This window comes from Panthera uncia, assembly GCF_023721935.1.
Source record: "Panthera uncia isolate 11264 chromosome A3 unlocalized genomic scaffold, Puncia_PCG_1.0 HiC_scaffold_12, whole genome shotgun sequence".
In the NCBI taxonomy this organism is placed as follows: Eukaryota; Metazoa; Chordata; class Mammalia; order Carnivora; family Felidae; genus Panthera; species Panthera uncia.
In genome coordinates this window covers 35,203,726-35,230,246 of record NW_026057579.1, presented here as the reverse complement: position 1 = coordinate 35,230,246, position 26,521 = coordinate 35,203,726, and the positions used below count along the sequence as shown (strand labels likewise).

The following is a 26,521-nucleotide window of genomic DNA, read 5'->3' as shown; positions in this document are numbered from 1 at the left end:
GAAAGTACAGAAGAGATACTTCTAGCTTCCTGTTCTGCTGCTGCTGCTGAACTGAACGCGGTTTTCTTCCTCTTTTCTTCCCGGTTTGCAAAGGGGGGAGACGGCAGCCGGGTGGGGGGACGGCTCTCCCCTCCATGCTCGCAGCCTCACCCAAGTAGGAGCAAACCGGGCTGGAGCCAGCGGAACCCACCCGTTCCCCTGGAAGCCCGAGCAACAGCGGCACCGCTCAGTAGACTCTAATTTTAACTGGTCCCCCTCCTCCTCTGCCTCCCCCTCCTCTTCCTCCCAGGCGGGGGTTGCGGGCACGCGCTCGCTCGCTCATTTGCGTGGCGGTTCTGCAGCAAGATCGAGTGACAGCCTGAAATGCTGCCGTGCCCCTCTGTTCATTTGTCAGGCTTTGGGAGACAGCTTTCCCCCAGCCTCCGGCAGGCATCTTACATAACTTCCTCCGGTCACCCCCACCCGTCTTAAGTCGCACGTCTTCATATGTTTGTAAGTCATTTTTACCTTTAGGAGAATTTTTCCAGTGGGTTGGAGTGAGCGGAAACAGCCCCAGGTGGCTTCTTCTTTGGGCTGTTTGTTATTCTTGGAGTGGAAATGGGGGGTTCGCTTCGCCTTGGCACCCCTTCCCCTTTCTAGGTCCTCTGCTTCCCGGCCCCTCTAGCTTATGAACACTCTTACCTAGGACATTGGCTGCCTGCTGCAGGTGGTTCCTGTGACCACGGCTGGCAAGGCGGCCAGCTGTGTCTCCGGGGTGTGTCCAACCTGGAGGTCAGGGGACCCACCCCTGGGCCGTGTCCTGGCCGAAACTCGCAGAGGAGAACGTTTTATAGACGCTTGTGGCTGCACGGGAGAGAGGCGGGGAGGCCAGTTCTCTGGCTCACCTTAGCCAGACGGTGCACACCTGTACCAATGGGGGTAGAATAATCCCAACAGCCCACGTTGAATAACCGGCGATGACAGCAGACAACATCGCCATCGCCATCGCCATCGCCGTGGCCCCCGAGGCCTTGAGTGCATGGTCAGAGCCGTGAGACCTAGATTACCCGGGGGAATCAGGGCTCTGATATTCAACCCTGGAGACTTTGTGGAACCTCAGCACCTCAGCCCTCTTGTCTGACGTGGGGTAGGCGTGTGCCCTTCGCAGCCAGCCAGAGGATCAAATGAAGCGATGTGCGGTCATACGATTTAAGATAGCACCGCGGGAGCTGTGAGCCTTACTCATGTGACTTGCCGCAGTAGCACGGCTGACGTGGTAACATGTTGGCTCAGCTGGGATTCAAACCCGGCGGCCGCTGATCCTGGAGACTGCACGCCTTCCGCGAAGGCCGCTGCCTGTGTGAGGCTCAAGTGGCGTCTTGGGCTCCTTGGATACAGAGACTGAGGGTCTTCTCTCAGAACTCCACGACCTGTGTAACCACCGTCTGGCTGGATTCATTTTAGGGCAGGTCCTGCGCCTCTCTGTGTGTATGGGGATCGTAAGGCCGCCATGTTTTCCCCAAAGCCACGGAAGAGTCAGGGGCATGGGGCCAGATGGCATGGCTTTGACCCTGAGACTCTTGTAACCTTACTGTGGAGGCAAGTGGTGTGTGAGGTACCTCGGACACGGGGCCCGTGAGACTCACAGGGGGTCCTTGTGCCTGTGCTGTGGGGGTTTCGGGACACGCTATCAGCTGGCTCGTGAGGGGGGACACGCAGATTCACCAGGTGGAGAACGAGGTGGGTGGACGTCTGTGCCACTGGACGTCCCACTGGACGGACGTGTGGGAAGGCCCGGACTTCTTCGAACAATAATCCCTAGAGTGCGTGGCCAGAATAGAATGTTCTCTCTCTGTGTAGACTGGGTCTGAGTCCTGAGTGAGGCTCCGAGGATGAGGCCGTGACCTGTCTTCACAGCAGGCTCAGGCATTTTGGAGAGGAAGTGAAATTTTAGGGGGGGGGGGAACCCTTGTTAACATGAGTTAACGGTGTTAATTAGTTACCGAATTAACTAAGTCTGTTAGTTACCCGTGTGTGGAGAAGGGGAGAGATTGCAATGGTGGGAGCAGCATCTTCCCCAAAGGGGCCCCGCACCAGGGACCACGGCAGATTAGGAATGGTTTCTGGCTGCCCGGGTGCTGCAGTACTAGAGTCCGGTCGTTGCTAGAGAGACTCCGTGGCCCGCGGAACCCAAAATACTGTCTGACCCTCTACGGACACAATTTGCCGACCGACGCTCGGCACCTGTACTGGGCTTTAGGGCGGCAGCGGGAGGAGGGCCGCAGAAGTGAGGACGGGGTCACAATTCTGGACTCCGTCGTGTAGGGGCCGTGGTTTGTGCTCGTCCCTGGATCATAGCTCACTCGTTTACCACCTCCTGACCTGGGGGCGGGGGGGGGGGGGGGGGGAGCTTCGTACACCTGTTCTCCGGGAGTGTAGTGCGTGCACGAGACCATCCTGAAAACAAGAATGTGACTGGCGCGTGCTTCTGCACGTGGCCAGGAGTGTCGCGGCTTCGCACAGTCCCTTGTCACTTCCGACGAGAGAGCCTGTGGGTGGGAGAACGGGACTGGACCCCATCTCCGTCGCGAGGCTCCCTGTGCCTGGGGTCCTCCACCAGATGCGGGACACCGGCCCCCACCTCCCCAAGCCGTCCTGCGAGCAGGTGGCTGGTGGCCGAGGAGATCTCGGTAAACACGAGCTACCATTATTATTTCTGAATTCCTGCTCGAATGAACGTGGCTTTTTTTTTTTTTCTGCCTTGTGGGAAAACCAAAAACTCTCCCCCAAAGCCTGGAACTGCGAAAGCCTTACTCCCTGAGCTGACAGGCACTTGTCTGAAATCTCAACGCTGACAGGCAGCTGATCAGAGGATGTTGAGTCTTTTGACGATGAAATAAATGTCAGATTTTAAATTCGGAAGAGACACGTAGGAGAGCAGATATCCACTGACATTTTTGGAACTCGGAGCTAGCTCCGAGAAGAAAAAATGCTACTAAATATCATTTGGAACTTTTCTCTCAATTTGTATATACTGACAGACATTTCCCAACTTTAAGTAGGCAAGCAGGTGTGTAGAATGAATAGACACGACCCTCTTGATTGAAGGATCAGAAAAGAGACCCTTTACTTATCCTAAACTACTGTGATTATGAAGTTTAAGTTCATTTCATTAAAATCTTTGTAATTTCAAAATAGAGCTACCCATAGCATTCACAGGCAAATTAATTTAATTGTAAATATCGGGAAGTTCTCTGCCTCTCTCTTCTCCACCCTCAAGCCTCTCCATCCTGTTAGAAGACTGTTTTAACTAGGATCAGGGCACCTGGGTGGCTCAGTCAGTTAAGCGTCTGACTTGGGCCCAGGTCATGATCTCACAGTTGGTGGCTTTGAGTCCCGCATGGGGCTCTGTGCTGATGGCTCAGAGCCTGCAGCCTGCTTCGGATTCTGTGACTCCCTCTCTCTCTGCCCCTCCCCAACTCACACACTGTCTCTCTCTCTCTCAAAAATAAATAAACATTAAAAAAATTAGAATATAGGGTATTTATCTACTGCCTCTTTATGCAAACAAGAAGAAATGGGAGTATGCATGAAGATTATGCAACGTTTGGTATATAACATGTACCACTGCATATACTTTGCTCTTTTCACTTAATGTCTTTTGCACATCTTTCCATTGTAATGCGTAGAAGGCTTTTCTGCTCTGTCTGCGGTGGCGTGGTATCCACAGTGTGGACGTTCCACGGTTTATTTAACCAGTGTCTAACTCGAATTGTTTTTAATCTTTTGGCATTTTGAACAGGACCACCGGGACTCTCTTCAGTCAATGGTCACGTGCGTAGAAGTGGGATATCTGGGTCAGTGGGTAAATGTAGGTAAAGGTTTGTAGATTTTGACAAAAAACTCTTTCCACGTGCTGTATCATTTTGAACTTCAGCGTGTAAGCCCACCCTTTTCCATTCTCCTGCTTTTACTGGTTTGATAGTCTTTTAAAAAATTACGTTTATGCCCTTCAGCTTTTATAACATTGTGAGAAATACTGTAATGAACATTTTCATGCCCCGGATTTTTTTCTTCTATGGACAAATTCCTAGAAATGGGGCTTCGTGATCAAAGAATTGAAATGCCTTGAAGGTCGTGGGTAAATCTCGCCTGATGCCTGTTAAGGCCTGTCATCGCTTCTTGCCGTTAGTCACGTTGATGGGTTTCTCCTTGACTCGAACCAAATTATTATCATTTAGAAAACGTGCAGCTGATGGGGCGCCTGGGTGGCTCAGTCGGTTAAGCGTCCGACTTCAGCTCAGGTCACGATCTTGCGGTCTGTGAGTTCGAGCCCCGCGTCGGGCTCTGGGCTGATGGCTCAGAGCCTGGAGCCTGCTTCGGATTCTGTGTCTCCCTCTCTCTCTGCCCCTTCCCCGTTCATGCTCTGTCTCTCTCTGTCTCAAAAATAAATAAAAGGTTAAAAAAAAAAAACTAAAAAAAAAAAAAAAGAAAACGTGCAGCTGATTTTTACAAGTGGAAAATCAACCCCATCATTTCCTACGTGTGTAATCAGGATGCAGAGCACTTGACAGATGTCACGGTCACGGAGCTGGCTAAAAGGCAGACCCGAGCCCAGAAGCCAGCGCCTGCGTTCCCAGGAAGAGACACCTGGCACGTTTTCTACACGAGTTCACACCAAAGCATGGGTGATGACATGGTTCCTTGGGCAATTTTCACGTAAACTTATTGGGCCCAAACGAGTGTTTTTATTTCCCTGTAGAGCAGATCACACCTAATTGCTAGTAGTCATCGAGCCTTCCACTCTGTGGATACTCCCCATGTAGCACATTATACCAGGTGTCATGTAGAACATTCTCCCAGGTAGTTGCTATTCCACGGGCATAAAAATCCTCCCTGTTACGAGGGACGCTTCTAAGATAATAGAAGAGGTAATTCTTTCAACACGGTTACCCCGGAAAGGAGTTTCGGAGCGTCACATGGTGTGGACCTGCTTTTATGGACTTTCTCCACCATGCCAGTGCCGTGTGAGTTCTTTGGACGCGGGAGAGAGCCAAGCAGATGAAAATTGCTGCCCTCAAGGAGAGCACATCCTGGAGTGGGGACAGAATCGAAGGAGGTTGAACAAGACAGATAAGTGCCGGGGAGAAGAGGAAAGTCCGGAAGGATGCTGAGAAGCGTGTGTGGGGAGAGGGTGATGAGTTGGCTTATGAGGCCTGACACCGGGGGGGACCCTGGCTGTCTGCAGGCAGGGGAGACCTGCCGAGGTCACTTTGTTGTGGGCACAAGGCCGGCGGGGAGCCCAGAGAAGGCACCCCAGCTCCTCCCTTCATCTTCGCACAGGTGAGCGGCCCAGGAGCGGAGACCTGGTCTCACACAGCCCTGCAGAACTTGGACCTTTGTCCTTGACCAGGAAATCCGTCCACAGCTGTTGGCGTGTCTGAGGACTTGTGAATGAGGACAACATGGGTTGCACAGAGTCGGTTGTATTAGTTTTGGTCCCATAACTCTATACTGATGATTCTCAAGTGACCCAAGAGTTTTACGTCCGTAGGAGAACATGGTCCCTGTAGACCCATTATCGCTTAAAGGACTTGGTCCTTCTTATTTTTTTTTTTTTTTAATTTACATCCAAGTTAGTTAGCATATAGTGAAAATGATTTCAGGAGTAGATTCCTTAATGGCCGTTACCCATTTAGCCTATCCCCCTTCCCACAACCCCTCCAGTAACCCTCAGTTTGTTCTCCTTATTTCTGAGTCTCTTCTGTTTTGTCCCCCTCCCTGTTTTTATATTCTTTTTGTTTCCCTTCCCTTATGTTCATCTGTTTTGTCTTTTAAAGTCCTCATCTGAGTGAAGTCATATGATGTTTGTCTTTCTCTGACTGACTAATTTCACTTAGCATAATACCCTCCAGTTCCATCCACGTAGTTGCAAATGGCAAGATTCCATTCTTCTTGATTGACGAGTAGTACTCCCTTGTAAATATATACCACATTTTCTTTATCCATTCATCCATCGAGGGACATTTGGGCTCTTTCCATACTTTGGCTATTGTTGATCTTGCTGCTATAAACATGGGGGTGCATGTGTCCCTTTGAAACAGCACACCCGTATCCCTTGGATAAACGCCTAGTAGTGCAATTGCTGGGTCGTAGAGTAGTTCTATTTTTAGTTTTTTGAGGATCCTCCATCCTGTTTTCCAGAGTGGCTGCACCAGCTTGCATTCCCACCAACAACGCGGAAGAGATCCTCTTTCTCTGCATCCTCGCCAACATCTGTCGTTGCCTGAGTTGTTAGCCATTCTGACAAGTGTAAGGTGGTATCTCTTTGTGGTTTTGATTTGTATTTCCCTGACGAGAGTGATGTGGAGCATTTTTTCACGTGTCGGTTGGCCATCTGGATGTCTTCTTTGGAGAAGTGTCTATTCGTATCTTTTGTCCATTTCTTCACTGGATTATTTGTGTTTTGGGTGTTGAGTTTGATAAGTTCTTCATAGATTTTGGATACTAACCCTTCATCTGATGTGTCATTTGCAAATATCTTCTCCCATTCTGTCGGTCGCCTTTTCGTTTTGCTGATTGTTTCCTTCGCTGTGCAGAAGCTTTTTATTTTGATGAGGTCCCAGTAGTTCATCTTTGCTCTTGTTTCCCTTGCCTCTGGAGACGTGTTGAGTAAGAAGTTGCTGCGGCCAAGATCAAAGAGGTTTTTGCGTGCTTTCTCCTCGAGGATTTTGATGGCTTCCTGTCTTTCATTTAGGTCTTTCACGACTCGGTCCTTCTGAGGCCGCCCTGTGTGTTCTCCACAGCTGAGGGCTTCGCACACAGGGGCACCGGCCCTGGTTGGGGGCGGGGGGGATCCAGGTTCTAACCCTGGGCTGGAAGTAAATATGATTTACAGACACGTGTTATTATGGGAATTCCCAGCAGGAATGCTTCCTCCTGGAAGCCTGCTCCCAGCTTGTTGCTGGTGTTTTCCTGGGATTAATTTGAAGTTTGCGTCTGTGTTTCCCTTTCAGGAAAGGTTGCATCAGTTTATTTGATTATGTTCGAATCCCTCAGGGGTGGGCTTGGAACAAAGCTTCACGTTCAGGAAACAGTGAACAGGTTCTGCCGTCAGAGCACCGGCCTCGTTCGTCCGGGGCTTTTCTTCTCTCCTGGAATACTCTTAAACTTACAGCTGTGCTCCTACACCGTGGATCCAGGCCACCATGTCAGAGCTGATTTTGAGTAAGTCTTGTGGTTTGTTTTCATATCTAATAGAGCTCCCAGCATCCTCCAGCCGAAGGATGAAGTGTGGGGATGGGCGAGGCGTGGGGAGCAGGTGGGGCGTGCAGGGGTTCCCAGCACCGCCATGATCACTTGTCCCTGTCGTGAGATCACATGTCCCATTCCCTTTCGTGACTCTTCGTCTGTCCGTCTGGTGAACTCATCTGTACTTGGGGTCTCTTCGGCCAGGCCCAGGAGAGGGGGAGATTGGAATGGCCTTGCATCAACGTGAATTCTAGAATAGTGGGTGGGGGGCTGAGCCTGGGGTGTGGATATGCAAGTCGTGTTGGGAATAGTCTGTCTGTGGGACGGAGCTGTAGTGGGCACACCCTTCCTGATCTCCTCGTGGTCCTGTGTGAGGACTTAGCTAGGGCCAGCCTTCCTCATGGAGACTTAGGAGACTCCGATTAAAATGAGAGATATCCTGCCTCCCCGAGTATTAGCTTTTACAGTCTTTGGCCTTGGCCTTGTGGGAAGACTGAGGGGTTGAGTGCTGGATGGATTCCTGCATTGTAGCCAGCCGAGTGGTCTTATCATTACCATCATCAAGCCAGATGCCTCATTTAACAACCGGAGGGGTCTCTGTGATGACAAATACTCTTCTCAGGTGCAAGAAGCTAAAAACGTCAGAGGTGTATTTCCTCAGAGGGGAGCCTCTTCTGTTTTCTAGCAGGTGGGACACAGGATGGGCGGTCACGTCACCCCTTTGTGTGCTGATGGGGCAGATGGGGGTCTGGTGGGGTGGTGCAAGCATTGGGAACCTGCTGCGGCCGGGGAGTCTGGTGCCGGAAGGGAACGTGGGCTTCGCAAGCCTCGGGTTAGAATCCTGGAATTACTACTCGTCACCCTGGACTTTGGGCCAATTGTTCATCTTCTTCAGCCTCACTTCTTCATGGGTTAAGGGAAGATAATTAAGCGGACTTCCTGCCTCGGTAGGGCGGATTGATGAATTGCAGAGTAGAAGTGGGGACACTGACGCTGAAGCACAGGGCAGCTAATCCTAAGAGCATCACGAGACGCCATTCAGTGTGATTCGATGGGAAAATCGGTGTCTTGAACCTCCCCTATTTTATCAGTGCAGGGGGCAGTTTGTTTGCTTGGCTGCTCGGCGGCTGGGGAAAGGAATTGTCTCCACCGCAGTGAAACAGGCATCGTCCCATCGATGTGAGTACTTTTTTCTACCCAGTTAGCGAGGCAGTATAGGAGAGAACAGGATAATGTATGGCAGGATTTCTCTTTGAGTAGGATTTTCAACTGTCAAATGGTAATACCCTCGTCATGGAGCTTACTCTCTTCAGGGGGAAGAAGGCAAACAGACCAAGATGTGCACATAGTGTGTGTCAGAGAATGGCTGGGGTGGGTGAGAGGAGAAGGTGACTGGGAGTGATGGGTGCCAGTGGTTAGGGGGTGCGGATGGTTAGGGGTGCGGGCAGTTAGGGGGTACTTGGGGTTAGAAAGGCCGGTGGTTAGGGGTGTAGGCGGTTAGGGGTTTGAGCGGTGAGGGTGTGGGCAGTTAGGGGCGCAGGCAGTTGGGGGTGCTTGGGGTTACAGGTGTGGACGGTTGTGGGTGCAAGTGGTTAGGGGTGCAGGCGGTTGGAGGTGCAGCGGTTAGGGGGTACTTGGGGTTAGGGGGTACCCGTGTTTTTATGTGGGTGATCAGAGGACTGAAAGCTAGTGGGGGATGTAAATAGGCTGTAGACCACTGTGCTTTGGAAAACAAAGGTTAGTGACGTTTTTGTCCCAGTGATGGTCCTGCTGGAGTGACATGTGATTCTTCAGGCTTGTCTCACTTGTAGTCTCAAAACAAAGTGGGGCCCTGTATAGGTAGGGCTCCTGGGTGGCTCAGTTGGTTGAGTTTCAGAATCTTGATTTTGGCTCAGGTCATGACCTCAGGGTTTATGGGTTTGAGCCCCACGTCGGGCTCTGTGCTGACAGTGCAGAGCCTGCTTGGGATTCCCTCTCTCTCTCTCTCTCTGCCTCCCCTGCCCTGCTGGCAGTCTCTCACTCTCTCTCAAAATAAATAAACTTAAAGAATGGGCCCCATTCATGATTCTCAGACCGTTTTTACACCGAGAAGATGGTTGAGGCCCCGTGTCCCAGAACGTCGTGGGTGCTGCGCAACTCAGCGCACAGCGGGTTGCAGTTTACGAGCAGTTAGAAGGGAGCTCCGACGATACCCCGAGGTGGAGACCCGTTTGGAGATGGCACAGGAAAGATCTGTCACGTGTGCGGCGTGCCCCAGGTCAGTGGGGGCCGCTTGTGTTCTGCAGGCGTCACCTGCTGTGGCTTCCGGATCGCGAGACGAGGAGACTGAACGTGGGTGGACTCCCGGGGGGGCTGCAGAGTTTGTCCGCGGGGCCCTCCGTGCGGGCTCCTGGCCCCCGAGAGCAGAAGTGCGTGGAAGGCTCCTGTTCGCATTCCCTCTGAGAAGTGTCCTCAGAGCTAAGGCTGTGTGGGCTGCACCCTCTGGCCTGGGTCCTCCTTCTAGAACACATCCTGGGAGCCTGTGGGTCTCAGTGGCGGGAGCGCCCAGGCGCGGAAATGGCAACATGTCCTTGAGAGGCTGCATGCCCCTGTCACGAGCACCCACCATGTCACGTGTGGAGCCCCTGCGGTCCTCCCATGGTCTTGACCGGGGACCTGCTCTCAGTGGGGGGTTTCCAGCAGGATTCCCACGGTCTTGTTCAGGAATCCTTGCTTGGCCCCCTGCGCGGAAGCCGAGATGCCAGCCTCTACAAGCAGGGTCGGCAGACTTTTCTGCAAAGGGCCAGATAGTGAGTATTTGAGTTTTGCTGGCTTACATTTCTTTGTGTGCTTGTGACTCGGTTGTTTTATAATCTTTAAAAATGTAAAAAAAGTTTTCCGAGTTTGAAGGCCATCTGAGGAAAAGGCCTGGACCTTGGCCGCACACGGAGCCTGCTGTAGGAAGGCCCGTGCCTGCCTTCTGTGCTGCTAACAGAGCACTGTGCCTGCCTCCCGGGAGAGGAGCGGGTGGGCTCAGGGGTCTCGCCGATTTTCCCGCAGCCCGCGGCCCCGGAAGGCGCCACACCTGCCCTCCCCGGCTTCCTGTGGCAGCTCCTTGCCCTGTCCTGTCTGCTAGGTCAGAGGCCTGGGGCTGCCTGCCGCCCCCTCTCACACCCACACCCGACTGTGAGCCTTCTAGCAGCTTTTCTTGCAGAGTCTGTCCAGAATGTGACCGCTTGTCATCAGTCCTGTTTGTCATTGTGCCCCCCCTGCAGGACAGGCACCGACCTCTGACCTGGATTGTTGCAGTCACTCCCCGGCAGGCCCCCCCCTTCACCCGCCGGTGTAAGGAGCACCCTGCACCCCTGCACAGGGTCTCTGCACCCCCTCCCCCTCCCTGGTTGATGCCCCCCCCCCACAGGACTCACGGTACTAACTAACATGCTGTGCGTTGTACCCGCTGACCTTACGGACGCATTCTCCGTTCCCCCGTGGACTGTAAGCTCCCGGAGGGCAGGCCGCCTGGTCTGTGCATCTGCTCAGCGGTATCATTCCCGGTGACTGGAACAGCGTTCGGGCTGGGCGCTGCGGGGACCCCTCCGGTTGGTGACCTGGTGCAGGTCTCTGCCCTCGGTTGCAGCAGGTATGAGCCGAAGGACCCTTGCGGCTCACGTTTTCTCCACCCCAGCGACGTCGATCCTCATTTGAAAATGACGAGTGTGTGCGTAGCGTTAGAAAAACAAAACCCAACCAAGTAAATGTGAAGAGCGATCCCTGAACCGGGCAGCACGGCATGCAGCCAGCGGATGTCCCAGCAGCCGCACAGGGGCAGGTGTTCGTGGGAAGGACGGCGGGTCAAGGAGCCACCGGGGGAAGAAAAGGAAGGCTTGTTTCAGGCCAGGTCGGGTTCTTTGCAGGGGGAAAGAACAGCAGGGTTTTGATCCCGCGGATGGCCTCCCCGGGGCTGATCGGGACATTTCGGAAGGACTTTTAAAAGGTCAAATTTAAAAAAAAAATTTTTTAAAGAAAAAAAAAGAAACGTGCTCCACATAATTGGAAGCCACAGATTTTACTTAATTTTCTCGTTGAAGTAGATCAAAGAAGTTAAAACCACAGCCTAATATTGGTAAGAAGGTGATTCCCCTCGATTTCTCTAAAGTTTCTCTGAACAGATCCCTTGTCATTTTATACCTTGTACTTGATCTTTTTCTTTCTGGATGGGATCTTCCAAGGCAGGTGCATTAGCCAGAGAAAGAGGGTTTGGGTTATCAGTGGGTGCTCTGTGCGTGGCGCCTCTGTTGCTCGTAATCCCGAGTCTAGAACAGTGCTTAGAACGTTGTGGGAACCTGTAGACGGTGGCTAAGTTACTGTGTGAATGGATTAGGGAGTGTAAATCAGGACCAGGAGGGACAGGACCTGGGGAGGTAGAACTGCTTCGTAACACAGGACCTGCTGTACATGCTCTAATGGACAGAACGGGGCCCCTGGGCGCGGGCACATCGTGTGCTCTGAATTGGGGGCTGTGGTAGCAGGGTTTTCTCAGGGAGGCATGTTTGTCCTCCACTCTTCTCACGTCGGGACCCATTTCTCACCTCCGGGAAGACATTCTGTTGCCATGGCAGCAGCCGGAGCAGGAGGCCTGTCACAGGAGCAGAGTTGCACCTGCTCAGGTGGGTCCGAGGAGCAGGGGGGATCCTGGAGGCCGCCACGGTGGAGGCGAGGCCGTCGGTCCACGGAGGATGGCGATGCACCATGAGGGTTTGCGTGGTCGGTGAGCAGCAGAGCAGAGACGATGATGTCCCCGGTTTCCTGACTCTTCCCAGAGGCCTGTTTCTACCCCCACTACATGCTCCTCCCTCCATCACGTGCCCTGAACTCACAGGATCGGCAAGACCCCACACCCGGGAATTCCCCAGACTTGTCCTGGCAGCAGGGATCCCACTTGGTGCCTGGCCTGCCAATCTCGCGAGCTGGCCAGAGCCGTGCCCCCCAAACCGTCCTGCCGCCGGCCAGGACTGACCTCCCCGCCACGGCGGGAACCAGCCTCCCGCAGCCCACCCGTGTCCTGTGGTTCGGGGCAGGGAGCCGGGACGGCCCACGGCTGCTCAGCCTTTGTCGTAGATGTCAGTATATCCGGCTGCTCATTTCCTGTGCCCTTATCTGAAACAAAGTAGGAGATCGTGACTATGTCACTGGCAGGTCGGCCAGAATACATTAAGGGTAGTTCATTATCAGGTAGCAGGAGGTGGTGTTGGGGCCGGTGTGTGGCCTCTTAGCAAATCCCTAAATGGCATAGAGTAAGGAAATCATCTCTAAGAGGACAAACAATCCAAAGACCCCCTTCGGCCTTGGAATGTACTGATTGTTTTATGTATGACTTCTAAAGTGTCACTTGTGGTAGCCAAAGTGTAATGTTTTTGCGGGCGAATTGAAGTAGAAACAATAGGTCCTTTGTGTCTCCTCTGCACTTCATTCCTGGACGGAGGTCAGAGAGGCAGGCTTGTCTGGGGCCGTCTGTGGGAAGTCAGCTGTGATGTGGAAGCCACCAAGGCATTTGCAGCTTGCGTTTTTTTGCATATTTGATTGCATAAAATAAGGAGTATTTTATCCGCCTTAGAAATGAGACCGGGAGTTCTCTGCCGTGAATGCCGATCGTTTCCCAAGCCACACGGCCCACCAGGGAGGCAGCTTCGGGGAGCAGGTCCACAGAGCCGCTCAGCCTGGGGAGGAAGAGTCTCAAGGTCATACCTCAAGGTCATATGTAGTCCTGGCCGCCACCGGAAATTCCTCCGGGGGCATTTTCAGCAGGATTTTTGTCACATCTGCGTGGGTTTCCTGGGGGCCTTGCTACAGGAAGTTTTCCGCCAGTGGTCTCTGCATCAGTCGTGACGTTTTCTTCTGGCAGGGCAGGTGCACAGACTCTGGGTGACGTGATGGGGGCAGGGCAAGGTCTGCTCCATGGGAGGAAACAGCTCCTGTTACGTGGGCCTTCTTCAGAGTCCCGTCGACCTTGGGGTACTGTGCGGTTAGAAAGCTGCAAATGATGGGCCTCTTCTTCTCCCTCACCTGTACAGGTGTGTGTCCTCGTGGGGAACGAAGCCCTCCGCGTGGCTATGGCTGTTTCTCCAGTGGATCTGTTAAGAACTGGTCCTCTGTGTGACGACAGCTCGGACAGGCCAGGGCCCTCTCTCTGGTCCGTCCCTTCTCCATTGTTGATCATATCTGCTCCCCTCAGGCCCCTGCAGACTCTGAAGGAAGGGAAGCCTGTTACGGGGGAAGTTAATTCCGCCCTTACAGAACCTGCATGGCGTGTGGTTGCATGTGAGCGAGCGTGTGTGGTCCTGTCCGGTCCTACTCGACGTCCTTCTTGGAGCGTCACTGGGTTCGTCAGCATGTTAGAAACCACACGGAGTTTAATCGTTAAAAATAAACAAGCCTGTCCGACTAGACTGAGGACAGTATTCCTCAGACTTTTAGTGTCACGCTTGATAAGTCTATTTGGGAAAACAATGGCTTGGAATGTTTTCTTTCCAGTAGAATCTGCATTCCTGTGTCTTATTTGGGTTTAAGTGGAAAGGCAAAGTTGTTTTGTTCATAAGCGTTTTATTTTAGTGCGGTTTAGATTTAGATGTACAGATTTAGATTAGATTTAGGTTAGCAGATTTGGATTTCGGTTTAGAAAAGCAACCCAGATACAGGAAGTACCAGGAGCTCGCCTGCGCCCACACCCAGCTTCCCTTATTGTTGACATCTGGTAGGAGTGTGCTGCACTTGCCATGGCTCATGAACCGGTACTCACCTTGGTTTCGATGACCTTGACAGTTTAGGGGGGGAAGACCAGTCGGTATTTTGTAGATGCCTCTCGACTGGGGTTTGTCTGATGTTTTCCTCGTGGCGATTAGGCTGGGGTTGTGGGTTGTGGGGAGAAAACCGCAGAGGCACAAGTGCTGTCTCTGTCCTGTCCTGTCACGTCAAGGGTCCGTGCGATCGTCGTGACTCCCCGCGGCTGATGCTTGCCTTGACCACCTGGCCGAGGCGTGTGCCAGGTTTCTCCGTGTGCGGTTACTCTTTCCCCGCATCCACCCTGTCCCTTTGCATGATGTCGCCCCGCGCAGCCACACGTAGAGTTGGGAGTTGTGCCCCAACTCCTGGGGGGCGGGGAGCAGCTACGGAATATGTCTTTTCTCCGCCATTTATTTATCAGTTCCATCATTTACGTATATCGGTGTGAGCTTATGGACACTTATTTTATATTTTTGATTATGCTCCCTATGACTTTGTCGCTCAGACTGTCCCAGCTTCAGCCATTGGGAGCCCACTGTGTTGCCGTGACACATCCCCAGCAGTGTGGCTGTTTATTTCGAGCACTTCCTTGCTTTGTGGCACTACCGAGTGTTCCAGGATCATCCGGAACGTTTCTTGTGCAAGCCCTTCGAGCCGCCCTTGAGCCCTCGTTCCTTTGTTGCAGCGTGGCCTCAGAAAGCAGGCTCTGGGCACTCGGTGTGCTTTGTGGCGAGCCGGGGCACCCTCGCCTGTGTGCGCCAGCCGGCAGAGCAGGGGACCGGCCGTGCGTGTGTTGTCCCTCGAAGACGCGTGTGTCTGTAAGCCGTGCCGAGTGTGGTGGGCTGCACCTGTGTTGAGCTAATCGTTGAGTTTGTGCTGATGTCTCCGGCTCTAAGCCAGGAGGACCTCGTGGATCATTCCAGCCACCTCCCCTCGCTTGTCTGGGACCTTCCACTCTGACAGCGAGAAGCCTGACTCCCACCTTCCACAGTCCGCTTGCTTGTTTGTTCTAGTACACGGATGCATAGTAGTTTCAGAATTGTTAACCCACACTCGAGCGGAGACGGCTTTGTCTGCTAGGGTCCGGGGCTTATGGACAGTTCCGTTTGCCTGCGGTCTTACAGGTTCCACTCATTTCCAGACTTACTCAGGTCAGGGCTTTTCCCCACCCCTGCGGTGAGGTCATTTGGTACCCTTGTAGTAGAGTTCGAGTTTCTCTTCCCAGCCTGCATTCCGTGCCAGGATGCCCTTCTTCCTAGAGTATTGTTTTAAAAACGTGCATGCATCCAGGTTCACTCCCTGTGCTGTGAAGTTTTGTTTCATGGGTTTTGATAAATGCATAGCGGCATGCATCTGTCCTTACAGTATTCTACAAAAGTACTTTCCATGCCCTCACACACCCCCTGCGCCTCACCTGCTCGGCCCTCTTCTCCCTCCTCCCTCCCCATCCCCTGGTAACTGCTCATCTGTCTACTGATTCTACAGTCTGCCAATTCCAGAATGTTCTATGATTAGAACCATATAGTATGTAGCCTTAAAAAACAAACAAACAAAAAAACCCTTTTGTTTCTTAGAGGTTTAGGTTCATAGCAAAATTGAGGGCCAAGTACAGAGTTCCCGAATCCGCTCCGTCCCCCCACAGGCACAGCCTCCTTCACTATTGACATCATGCACCGGAGGGGCACCTGTTACATGGATGAACCTGCAGTGACACATCATAATCACCCAAAGTTCATGGTTTACTGTGTCAGCTCAGGCTGCCAGAACAAAACACCACAGACCGGGTGGCTTAAACAACAGGACTTTATTTCTCATGGTTCTGGAGGTGGGAAGTCTGAGATCAGGTGCCAGCATGCTCAAGTTCTGGTGAGAGTCCTCTTTCCGGCTTAAGACGGCTGCCTTCTCACTGGGTCCTCGTAGTGGATGAGAGACTGTGGGGGAGGGAGAGGGAGGTGCCCACATTGTCCTCTCTTATAAGGCCACGGTCCTACTGGATCAAAGCCTGCTCTTTTTTTTCCTTAAGTTTATTTATTTTGAGAGAGAGAGAGAGAGAGAGAGAGCATGAGCAGGGGAAGGGAAGAGAGAGAGAGAGAGAGAGAGAGAGAGAGAGAGAGAGAGAGAATCCCAAGGAGGCTCCACACTGTCAGCACAGAGCCCCACACGGGGCTTGATCTCAGGAATCGTGAGATCACAACCTGAGCCGAAACCAAGAGTCGGACGCTGAACCGACTGAGCCACCCAGAAAGCCCCAGTCTTTATGACCTCATGTAACCTTAATTACCTCCTAAAGGCAAACGGTCACATTAAAGGTTAGGGCTACCCCTTAGGGATTTGGGGAGCAGGAACACAGTTCAGAGCATCCATCTTAGGGCTCCCTCTTGCTGTTTATACATCCTGTGAGTTTTGACAAATGTAGAATGACGCATATTCACCATTGCAATTACGTTCTGAATAGCTTCACTGTCTTAAAAAATGTTCTATGGCTTTGCCTGTTCACTCTGTTTTTCCCCTTCTCCACTCCCCCTGTGGGCAATCACTGATCTCTTTTACAGTCTGCATAATTTTACGTTTTCCAGAATGTCACATAGTTCGAGGCACACAGTATGTAGCCTTTTCGGATCTGCTTCTTAGGAACATGCACTTACGGTTCCCCCACATCTTTCCGTGGCTTCATAGCTCCCGTTTTTTTAGCCCCGAATAATAGTTTATTGTCTGGATGTGCCCACTTAAATAAACTGGCATATTTCGTTCACCGAGGCCCCATTCTCCCGTGATCCAGAAGGAGACACAAAGGAGGTCTAGCAGGGCGGTCACATGCCTGTGCGTCAGCACCTTGCAGACTGCGAGTCAGTGGGTGTGTGTGCTTGACCAGGTCACGCTGTCTCTGTGACTTGGTTTCCTCGTTTGTAAAATTGGAATAACCCCAGACTGTTAAAGTCCCAAAGTCACCGTGTGGAGAAATGAAATGATGCATGGAAGTGATGACCGTGATGCCTGATGCACGTTAAGCAACCAAGATGTGTCTATACGTACATACGTGTCTACGTGTACATACGTATGCGTATATAGAATATGAGCGTGTGCCTGTGACTAGCACTGTTAAGGAGAGAGAATGACACTTAGCCTTGGATAATATATTAGCAAGTTGGAGAGAGAAGCTAATACATACAGACTTGGAAAGCCACACTCCCCCAGAGAATGTCCTAAAAAGAATAAATGAAGATCAACATACCGAGTCTCGCCAGTGCCTGGCAGACACAGTGCTCGGCTGCGATGTTTGGAGAGATGATGTGCCTGTCGGGCTTAAGCCCACATGGGTTTTGGAGCCCGCGACCTGGGTGGGGGGTGCCGGAGGCAGAATGGCGTAGACCAGTGGCTCTCAACCCTCCCTGTAGAGGAGAATCCCCGGAAAGGCCCGTGGAGACGCGCATTGCTCTGTCTGTCCCTCCTCCCCGCCCTCCCCCAGAGTTTCTGATTTTGAAGGTCTGGGTTACCAGCAAGTCCTCCGGCGGTGCCGATGCTGGTGTTGTGGGGAGCGCGTGTTCAGGGCCGATGACCACGTGCAGCAGAGACTCAGACAGGTCAGCAGCTGATGGGTTCAGAGGACCGGGGGGGACCTCACAACGCCAGGGGCTGATGGTGGGCACGAAGGGCTGGGAGGGTTCAGACCCCTGGTGAAGAAGGGGGAATGCAGCGGGGAGGCAGGATGCGGGGGGAGACGGCGCTTCGGCCAGCGGGGGCTTGTGGGTGGTCTTCGGGAGAGGGAAGGGTGGGCAGTGACCGGCTGGCAGTCAGTTACCCCTCCTTCCTTTGCTCTCCTGGAAGGGGTGAAGGCGGGGAGCGTAGGGACCCGCACAAGCGCGCAGCCCCCAGCCCAGCGGGGGGACGTCTCCGGACGGCAACCAGAGCTCGTGTTCACATGCGACTGCCTTCCTTTTCGGCCCTTTCTGCTCCCGTGTCCACACCTCCTGCGCCACAGTGCCTGCTCTGCGCGACCCCCGCAGCGCTTAACAAGTAACTTGCCTGATAAACATTCTGAATCACTTACATTGAGCAACGCTTGTCATTGACCAGATGTGCTTAAAATAGTTGGCTTCATAGGACTTGACCTTCACATTAGGAAAACAAAGATTGTTTTTCTTTTCTTTTATTGTGCATTGTGATTTTCTTAGCAAATTCCTATTTCAACTTTGCAGCTGTTCAGTGTTTGTAAAATCATATTCAGCCCATCCTGTGTGTCGGGAAGGTCCATGACGGGCTTTAAAAATATCTTTTGTTATGTCCCGTTGTCCCCCGTTTGAATCCTGATTTGGGGCACCTCAGAGAGTATCCAGTCTAGAGGAGAAAGAATACCGACTGACGAGGGACCAGGAAATTGGCATCTGACCCGCTTTAAGAGTAGCGCCCAGGGAGGGAAATGAGGGGCCGGGCTGCCTTGCGTGCAGGGCAGTGAGAAGCCACGGTGTCCAGAAGTCAAGTGGAAATCACGGTCTAGGAGGAAAGGAAGTGAGAGGTCAAGCCTGCAGTTTGTGCTAAGGATCACATCTTCGGAGAGGCCGTAAACAGGAAACAGAGCCAAGCCCAGAAGCCAGGAAGAGCGGGGAGAGTCTGGGAGCGACCAGGCCAGGAGGTGACGAGTGGTCCAGGGTGAAGGTGGTACACGGTGGGTGGGGCAGGCGAGCGTTCACGTGACCCCTGGTCTGCCTGGGACTCGGGGTGGGGGCTGCGAGGACTCTGTGTTGAAGGGTTAGATGTCAGCCGTCCTGTGGCGCGTTCTGGGGTGCCATCTGATCGGGGGCCACACTGAACAGCGGACAGTAAAGCAGGGGCCTTTGGCTTTCGTGTGCTGCTTCTGAAGGTTACCGCCGTCCCTGGCACTTCCTGAAAGACTAAGTTGATCATACAGTTTCTATGCTCGCGCCTTGTCTGTCCCTTTAGTCCATATGGGTTCATGCCCAGGGCTTTAAACCTGATGCAGGACAGTGACTCCCACTTCCCGGACAGGTAAAGTGTCCCAGGAGTCCTAAATCTATCTCTTCTCACCCTTCCCAGCCAGTGGATGCGGGAGGGTACGGCGTGTAGTTTCATGGAGTGAAAACAACTACAGTTTCCTAGTCTGTCCAAAGTCAGTGACCCAAGCGGCAGAACCCTTCTCCCTTCCAACGTGGGACCTCTTTACCCTCAGACCGCTGCTACAGAGCCCTCCAGCATCCGAGACTGGGCCTTTGCAACAGAGCTCCCGGCCACCTACCCCCAGCTGTCCGGGAGGGACACACCAGTCAGCAGCCGCCGCCCACAGCTGCGACGCCTCTGGTACAGGTTTGTGATCCCTTTTAGGGATAGCGGACCTCCATAGTCAAAATGGGATCGTCGCTCTGTACAGTGAGCTTTAAGCAATGTTACTTGAAAAAAAAAATCATTGAGGAATAAAACAAAAGAAGATGTGGAGGGATAGAGAGAAAGAAAAAACATCTTGGTTCACGAGCCCAGGATTCAGAAAATGCTTGTGGACATTTAAAATAATAATGATGATGAGGGTTTGTGGGGGGGGGCATTGTTATGGGAGCTGAGGGCCAAGAAAGAATTCTTGAAGATGTGTTTGGTGCAAAAAAGGTGATTTTAGTAAAGCACAGGAACAGGACCCGTGGGCAGGAAGAGCGGCACTGGCGTTGTGAGGCGTGACGGGTTATACACTATGGAGTCGGGGGAGGTACAGTCAGGAAGACATTTCTTAAGGGATTTCCATATGCTAAAGTGGACTCCCGGGGTAGCAGAGGCCTAGCTATGGTCAGGCTAAGGTGGTTTTTGCCTCTGGCAAAGCATTAGCATTAAGACAGGGGGGAGTTTCTGGACTTTAGGTTATTGGTAAGATTGCCCTTTTTTTGTAGTTGTACTAAGATGTTTGTGAACTGATGTGAACTCTTATCAGTTTAACCGTTTGTTTTCTGTCCTTTCCTTTGCTCTTGGGCACCCAGAAGTGCCTGAGGAATGTTACACATATCCCACGGGGTGTGGGGGGGTTATGTGTGCCCCGAGATAGCTCACTGACCCCAAGCCACCTAAGTGTTGGCCCGTTGGCTGTAGGTCAAATTATGAGGCTTGTTTAAATCATTTGGAAGACTCCGACCAATCCAAAAGTTCCTTGCGTTTGTGTCAGAGAGTTCTTTTCAAACAACAGAAAATACACTTACTTTAGACTAAGTTGCTCCCAGTGATTAGCTTTCCGGGGAGGGGTCCTGGGTGCCGTCCCTTTCCTGCCCTGACCGCTGATCTCTCCTCTTTGTCTCTGTGCAGATTCCTGCCGGCCTCCGGTAACTGCCGTCCTTTGCTTGGGCTCTTGAAGGTCAGGGTCTCCCCCTGCGTCTCCGTTATTTTTCATCACTTATGTTCCTTTGTTCTTTGTGTCTAATCCGTCTGAGTTCAAGATTCTGCAGTTACCTTCTCCCCCTCCCTGGACGCCCAGTGTAGGATCCACAGCGATGACTGGTGAAACTTGAGAAGGGAATATGAGTAGATTGTAGAAAGCAATCGTGACAACTCCTCGCCCCTGGGAGTAGCTGGCACAAAGAATGGCGGTATCTAACGCCTCGTTGGAGAGCTAACTGGCATCCTCAGAGTCTGCCAAGGATGGCTAAATGAGACCTTGCAGGGGAAGAGGAGCGGGGGTCTTTACTGAGCACTTCCTACATGTGCCAGGTCCTGCACATGACCTCTCTTGACCTCACAGCGACCCCGGGAGATGGCGCTTCTCCACCCCCTCACCCACGGAAGCACACCGTGGCTGACGACGGTCAGGCAACCGCACCGTAATTGTCCTGGATGCTCAGTTTGCCCTCAGAGCACAGAGTTTCCTGTTGCTTCTGCTGTGGTCCTGCCACGCTCGGTCCGCCTGGTGAAACCTGTTCCCTCCTGCTTTGATAGCCACTCCCTGTTCCCGATGTGAAATGTAGCCTCCCTTCCACACTCAAGCTTCGTCTTCCTCATGAAGCTCTTCCAGTTTGCTGAGGAGTCTTCTACCCAGACTTACTCTCATCTTTACCAAGTGCCTTGAGCACCGATTTCGCACATAAACCATATACTGCCTTATAGTATCGGTTAGCTTGCTCTTTGACCAAGCGGGTTCCTGAACCGAATCTGAAGACGCCCCAAGGCGGGGAATTGTGTCTCCTGCATCTTTGAATCTTTCCAAGATGCTAGAATCATTTTGTGTATGTTCCGGTCGTTGGTTGGTGTTCTGATTTATTTTTGTTGTTCCTTCGTGGGTTAGGTCTTTGTCATTCTATATCCATCCCTCTGCTGTAAGTATGAGGCAGGACAAGACAGATCCTCCCTTCGTGGCCTCACAAACTAGCAGGGAACGCAGGTGTCTCTTGCTGTCTATGTCGTTTAGTCCCTCAGTTCAAAGATGAGGTTGGGCAGAGAAGGATGCCAGGTTGTCTAAATCAGTTTGGATCCTGAAAGCTGGATAGTAGGAGCTCTCTCTCAGAGTTCAGATGGCTGGGGATTGCGCCTGAAATTTTAACTGAATCGTACTCGGTTCTGAGTTTGGGGAGCACGGGCACGCTTACCTACTGTGGGTGCACACTGACTGCCGGGCTTAGGTCGGGTGCCAGGGGTTCAGACTGAGAAGACGTAGCCCGAGATACAAGGATCTGTTCATTCACTCAACAGGCAGTTGTTGAGAGGTCGCTGTGGGTCAGGTGATGAGCCAGAGGCTAGAGGCACGCACCTTCCCTGTCTTCCCCAAGCAGCAAGCAGTGGGAATCAGTGTGATAAATACAAAGAGAAAACACATGCTATCAGGAAGCAGACTGTGGGCAGGTGAGGAAGTGACCAGAGAACGTCCCCGGAGGATGGGGAAGTTCCTGGGGTGCCTGGGGTTCACACCAGGCATCGTTGGATGCACTTGACCCGTGTAAATGAACAAGTCTGCCAAAGGCCCTTGCCTCCCTGAAGCCTACGTTTGAGAAAATCTGCCAGTGCTTAAGGAGGCAGTCGTGTTGGGGCTATTTCTGGGGGGGGCCGGGTAACACCTGGGTGTTGTGGTGTGGAAAGGTGGATTCCATTTGGAGGGCACTGAAGACTGAGGGGGAGGGGCCACACCCACCGCTTTCTTTCTTTAATTTATTATTTATTTTTTTAATGTTTATTTTTGAGAGAGAGAGAGAGAGAAAGAGAGAAGAAGGGAGGGGCAGAGAGAGAGGGAGACACAGAATCCGAAGCAGGCTCTAGGCTCTGAGCTGTCAGCACACAGCCCGATGCGGGGCTTGAACTCATGAACCACGAGATCTTGACCTGAGCCGAGGTCGGACACCCAACCCACTGAGCCACCCAGGCGCCCCTCCACCGCCTTCCCTGAGATGTTCCTGCAGTAGAAATCCTAGAACAGTCCCGTCTGATCAGACTATTTTAATGGAAGCTTCTTCTCCACGCTTGCTGAGGTTTTGCCCTCCTAGACGAGGTGCTCGGTTGGTGGGGGTGGGGGCGTGTCTTACTCAGTGCCCATCAGAAGGATGGAGGGAAGGCGGCAAGGGGGTGGGTCGTTTGCCATTTGGAGGGTAGACACGATCGTTACCCTCTGCGCGGGGGAGGGGTCACCCACAGACCCAAGGGACCCGGGGACCCCTGGTTAAAGCTCCGAGGACCCAAATAAGCTAAATCCCTGGGCCCATCGACTGCCCCTTGGCCACTCCCTGGGGCCCCATGCGGAGCCGAGAGAGGTGACTCCTGCCTCGGTTCTGCTGGAGGCCACGCGGGGGTCTGACGCCCTGTGCTTCTCTCGTTTCAGACTGTTCTGCCATGACCACAGCGCGGTACCGGCCCACGTGGGACCTGGCCCTCGATCCGCTGGTGTCGTGCAAGCTGTGTCTCGGGGAGTACCCGGTGGAGCAGATGACCACCATCGCCCAGTGCCAGTGCATATTCTGTACTCTGGTGGGTCCTTCTGGAGAAATCCACTATTGGAGGGAATTTCGGGAGGCGGCCTCTGCTTTCGGTTTTAGCGGCACCCGGCAAATCTCTGACCCCACCTTTGCCAGCGACCGAGTCTGTCACGCGGTTGCTGAAGGAATCCTCCTTCAAATCAGTCGGGCGCCCGGGTAGATGGCCGTCACAGGTGCTCGTGATCCAAAGGTGATCAAACAGAATTTTAGAAGCTAGTGATGATGCAATTTAGAAGACCTGATCACGGCGCGTGCTCGCCTTTCCAGAAGGGAAAAGCTTCACCTTACCTCATTGTTTAGTTTTTTTTTTTTTAAGTTTATTTATTTATTTTGAGAGAGAGAGAGAGAGAGAGAGAGAGCGCGCGCGAGCAGGAGTGGAGGAGGGGCAGAGCGAGAGGGAGAGGGAGGGTCCATACTGCCAACTCAGAGCCCGATGCGGGGCTCGAACTCACTAACTGTGAGATCAGGACCTGAGCGGAAATCAAGTCAGATGCTTAATTGACTGAGCCCCCCAGGCGCCCCTACCGTTCCTCATTTTAAATTGAATTGTACAGTTCTATGCTTGAGGTTACAAGAGTGCTGACCTAGTGATCGTGCACAGGTTGAATATTCAGCTATTTGCGTCACCTTTCTCTGGTGTGGTGTTAGAGGGGATGTTGACATCACGTTTAAATTTCCGCAGATTGTCTCCAGCACTATTTGGGGGCCAGGTGATCTGCTGGTAGTGATTATAGGGACCTCTCTTTCCATCAGGCCTAAGTCAGACCCAGCATCTGACCCTTCGGAAAGGGAAAATGAGGATGTAGGGGTTTATTTTCAGATCATCTTAATTGAATTCTACTTGATGGTTCTTCCCATTCAAGGGGGGGTGGGGGGGTGGGTGAAAGTCCAGAAAAGAAAAAAAGAACTGTTTTCTTCCAACTATAAGAAACCAAAGAAGTTGCTTCTGAATTTAACCGCGTTATAAATGGACCATCTGGGTGGCCTGCCTGTGTATGTTTCAGATGTCTAGGTTAGTACCGGGCACTAGCCGGCCGTCCCTGGCCTTCTGTAGGAGACGTGTTCTTCCTTCCTGGCCACGCTTCACAGGCCTTGTTTCGCTTGTCTCCTGATGTCCCTGGGGCACCGGCACCTTCAATGTTACCATCTCCGTTTCACGGAGGGGGAGATGAGCTCGGCAAACATTTATGTCTCCATCTTCTGACTTGGGCTTGAACCAGCCGCTGGCTTTCCGAGGGGCTGGAACCCCGGGTTTACTCAGGACTCGTGATCACTAATCGCTAAAGGGCCGCTGGCCTAAACTGCAGCGAGTCTGCGTTGGTGTTGACGTGGGAGAAGTGTGTGTTGTTAAAGCCTCAGGAAAGTCACTTCAACCAGGAGGACAGGAAATTGCTTTTGACCTTTTCCTGAGATGGCGAAGGATGGGAGGGAGGGGGACGCGGGAGGGGCGGACTGACAGACCTCCAGCCGCTTACTGAGGCGTGTTGGACTCATTTTCATTTCTAGGGGAAACGCCAGGATGGGGGGAGAAAGTCTGGGTGGATTAGAGAATCCGCTTTGTGCCCATCGCCTCCCCTTGGCAGAAGCGAAGTCTTCCTCTGTCTCCACCAGTGGAGTCCAGTCCCCTCCGCCCTGCGCCTCTGGGCGACTTTGCTGTGTCTGCGTCACCTGCTCCTTCCCTGGCCTTTCACCCGCTTTCGCTGTTGCTGTTTGGGGTTTCTGTTCGTAGAGAATTGTAGTAAAAACCAGCAACTCTAATTCACATCAAATGCTTAATGTAAGCCAGGGGACTTTGGAAGGGGGAAAATAGCTCTGTTCCCTCAAAGACGGGGTACCTGCAGCTCTAGGAGATGGCGTGACAGCGGAGATTTTTTTTTCACCACCAGGTATTAAAAATTAAAATGTTTAGAGCAGTTCCGCTCGTTTCTTCAGCGTGAATAGGGGAAGCAGGTGCGTGTTGACCGACCGAGAGTGGGGCAGGTGCCCACGCCCCATTTCTTCCTGGTGTGGGGCCTCACGTCACCCCAACCCACCGCCACGGCCACAGCCAGAGAGTTGTGATGTCCCGGGGGACAGACGTGGGGACGTGGGAAAGAGCGAAGAGAGAAAATTGTGCGAGACCAGAGGACGCCCTCTTGATAAATAATCACGGAAGATTTACACTTAAGTTCTGAGTTACATTGATTTTGAGGAGGAAAGGGTTCATGGGGAAACTGACTCTGCAGTCCGGCGTCTCTGCCTTGAAATGCAGGCTCTGTTTCTGACCTCGTAGGCCTCTTCGCCACATCCGTATATGCTGTTCCCCAGGAGTTAATGGTGGAGGCCATCCCGGAGCGAGCCGAGACTCGTGGTCTGTGTAGTCGATGCTCTTCCTACAGCGGCCAAATGATGGCAAACTGTGACACACAGAAAAGTTGGCCTGACTGGAAGAAGGTCAAAAAGCAATTTTGACTGGTCAAAAGCAATTTCCTGTCCTCCTGTCCCACTACTCTGGACCCCACGCTTTCTGCCTCCTGTGTGGCCGTGGCCGGGCGTGGGAGGTGGATAACCCAAGGCTGCCCTCAGAGCACCCACTTTCCAGGCAGGTAGCACATTGCTCGTCTCCCCCCACGTCTACACTGCCGATTTCTGGTCGGGAGCCCCTCCAGGCCCTGCCGGCTATGTCACTGTTACGCTTTAGAAACCAGTGGAAACCCCAGCAAAACCCTCCCCGTCTGGCCCCATCACACCATGACACCCCCACTTTTGCTTGCCTGCTGTGATGGCTCTGTCCACACTCACGTGTCCTTCAATAGCTAGTTCAAGTGACCCCCTCTGTAGTTGAGACTCTTCTTGAGTGGAAATGCCACCGTGCAGTTGGGTCCCTCCCTTTTATCCAGCCTCAAAGCTCCATTCCTGACTCTCTCTGTCCACTTCCTCTATTCCTACGCTCAATGGTTCCAAACTGTCGGAAGCTTCCAGCTCCCCTTATTTTCTGGTTCCTTTCGTCCCACTGTGTTGTCATGATGTCTGCTTACCTATACCCTCCACTAGAGGAGCAGGGATTTGGTTTTGTGTCATTGTCCACATAGTGGAGCTCACACAAAATGTTGCTGGAACGGCAGGCAGCTTGAGTTCTAAAATGGCTCAGGTGCTTCTCTGACTGTTCTCTTCTTCGCTGTCACAACTACTCTTGCTCGGATCCTGCCTCTCCCCCTCTGAGACGAGTCTGAGAAATGTTAGTGTCTTCAGAGTTAGAGGAAGCTAACTCTGGCTCCCCCCAGGGTAGGAGTGAATCCTGGGAAGTAGTTTTCAAAGGGTCCTGCAGTTCAGGGTCTCTATTCAAACCAGAGTCTACAGGGGAGACTGAAACCATGTGAAGTGGTTGAACACAGGCCTGCTCTGCCAGTATGGTGTTTGGGGGCCACGAGCCCAGTGGATTATCTCTGTCCCAAGTGCTCTGAGCACCCTGGGCCTCTGAGGGGCACAGACTCCCGGCCTCTTCTCCGTGGGCTGGGGGCTCCGTGGTGTAGAGGGCCTCTTCCTAGTCTGGGGTCTCTAGATGGGAAAAGGCACACTTGCAGGCTGAGGTGCCTTGGGGCCCAGGG

The 26,521-nt window shown here is 52.7% G+C and overlaps 1 protein-coding gene and 1 long non-coding RNA gene across 9 annotated transcripts in view; one reads left to right on the top strand and one right to left on the bottom strand.

The window, feature by feature from the left end:
- Positions 1 to 26,521, top strand: part of RNF144A (ring finger protein 144A) — a 107,330-nt gene that overhangs the window by 21,938 nt on the left and 58,871 nt on the right. Inside the window, exons 1-4 of one of the 8 annotated variants that reach the window (XM_049652592.1) lie at positions 14,666 to 15,858; positions 19,178 to 19,311; positions 20,287 to 20,335; positions 22,781 to 22,926. In XM_049652592.1, the coding sequence (XP_049508549.1) occupies positions 22,792 to 22,926 (135 nt within the window). In that variant the 5' untranslated portion in view covers positions 14,666 to 15,858; positions 19,178 to 19,311; positions 20,287 to 20,335; positions 22,781 to 22,791. The other 7 variants (XM_049652590.1, XM_049652589.1, XM_049652594.1 and 4 more) reach the window with 7 other exon arrangements.
- Positions 15,858 to 17,575, bottom strand: LOC125937712 (uncharacterized). The gene is made up of 3 exons (XR_007462480.1): positions 17,487 to 17,575; positions 17,225 to 17,381; positions 15,858 to 16,009 (listed from the first exon to the last, which is right to left on the bottom strand). It is a non-coding gene; the product is annotated as an uncharacterized LOC125937712 (long non-coding RNA).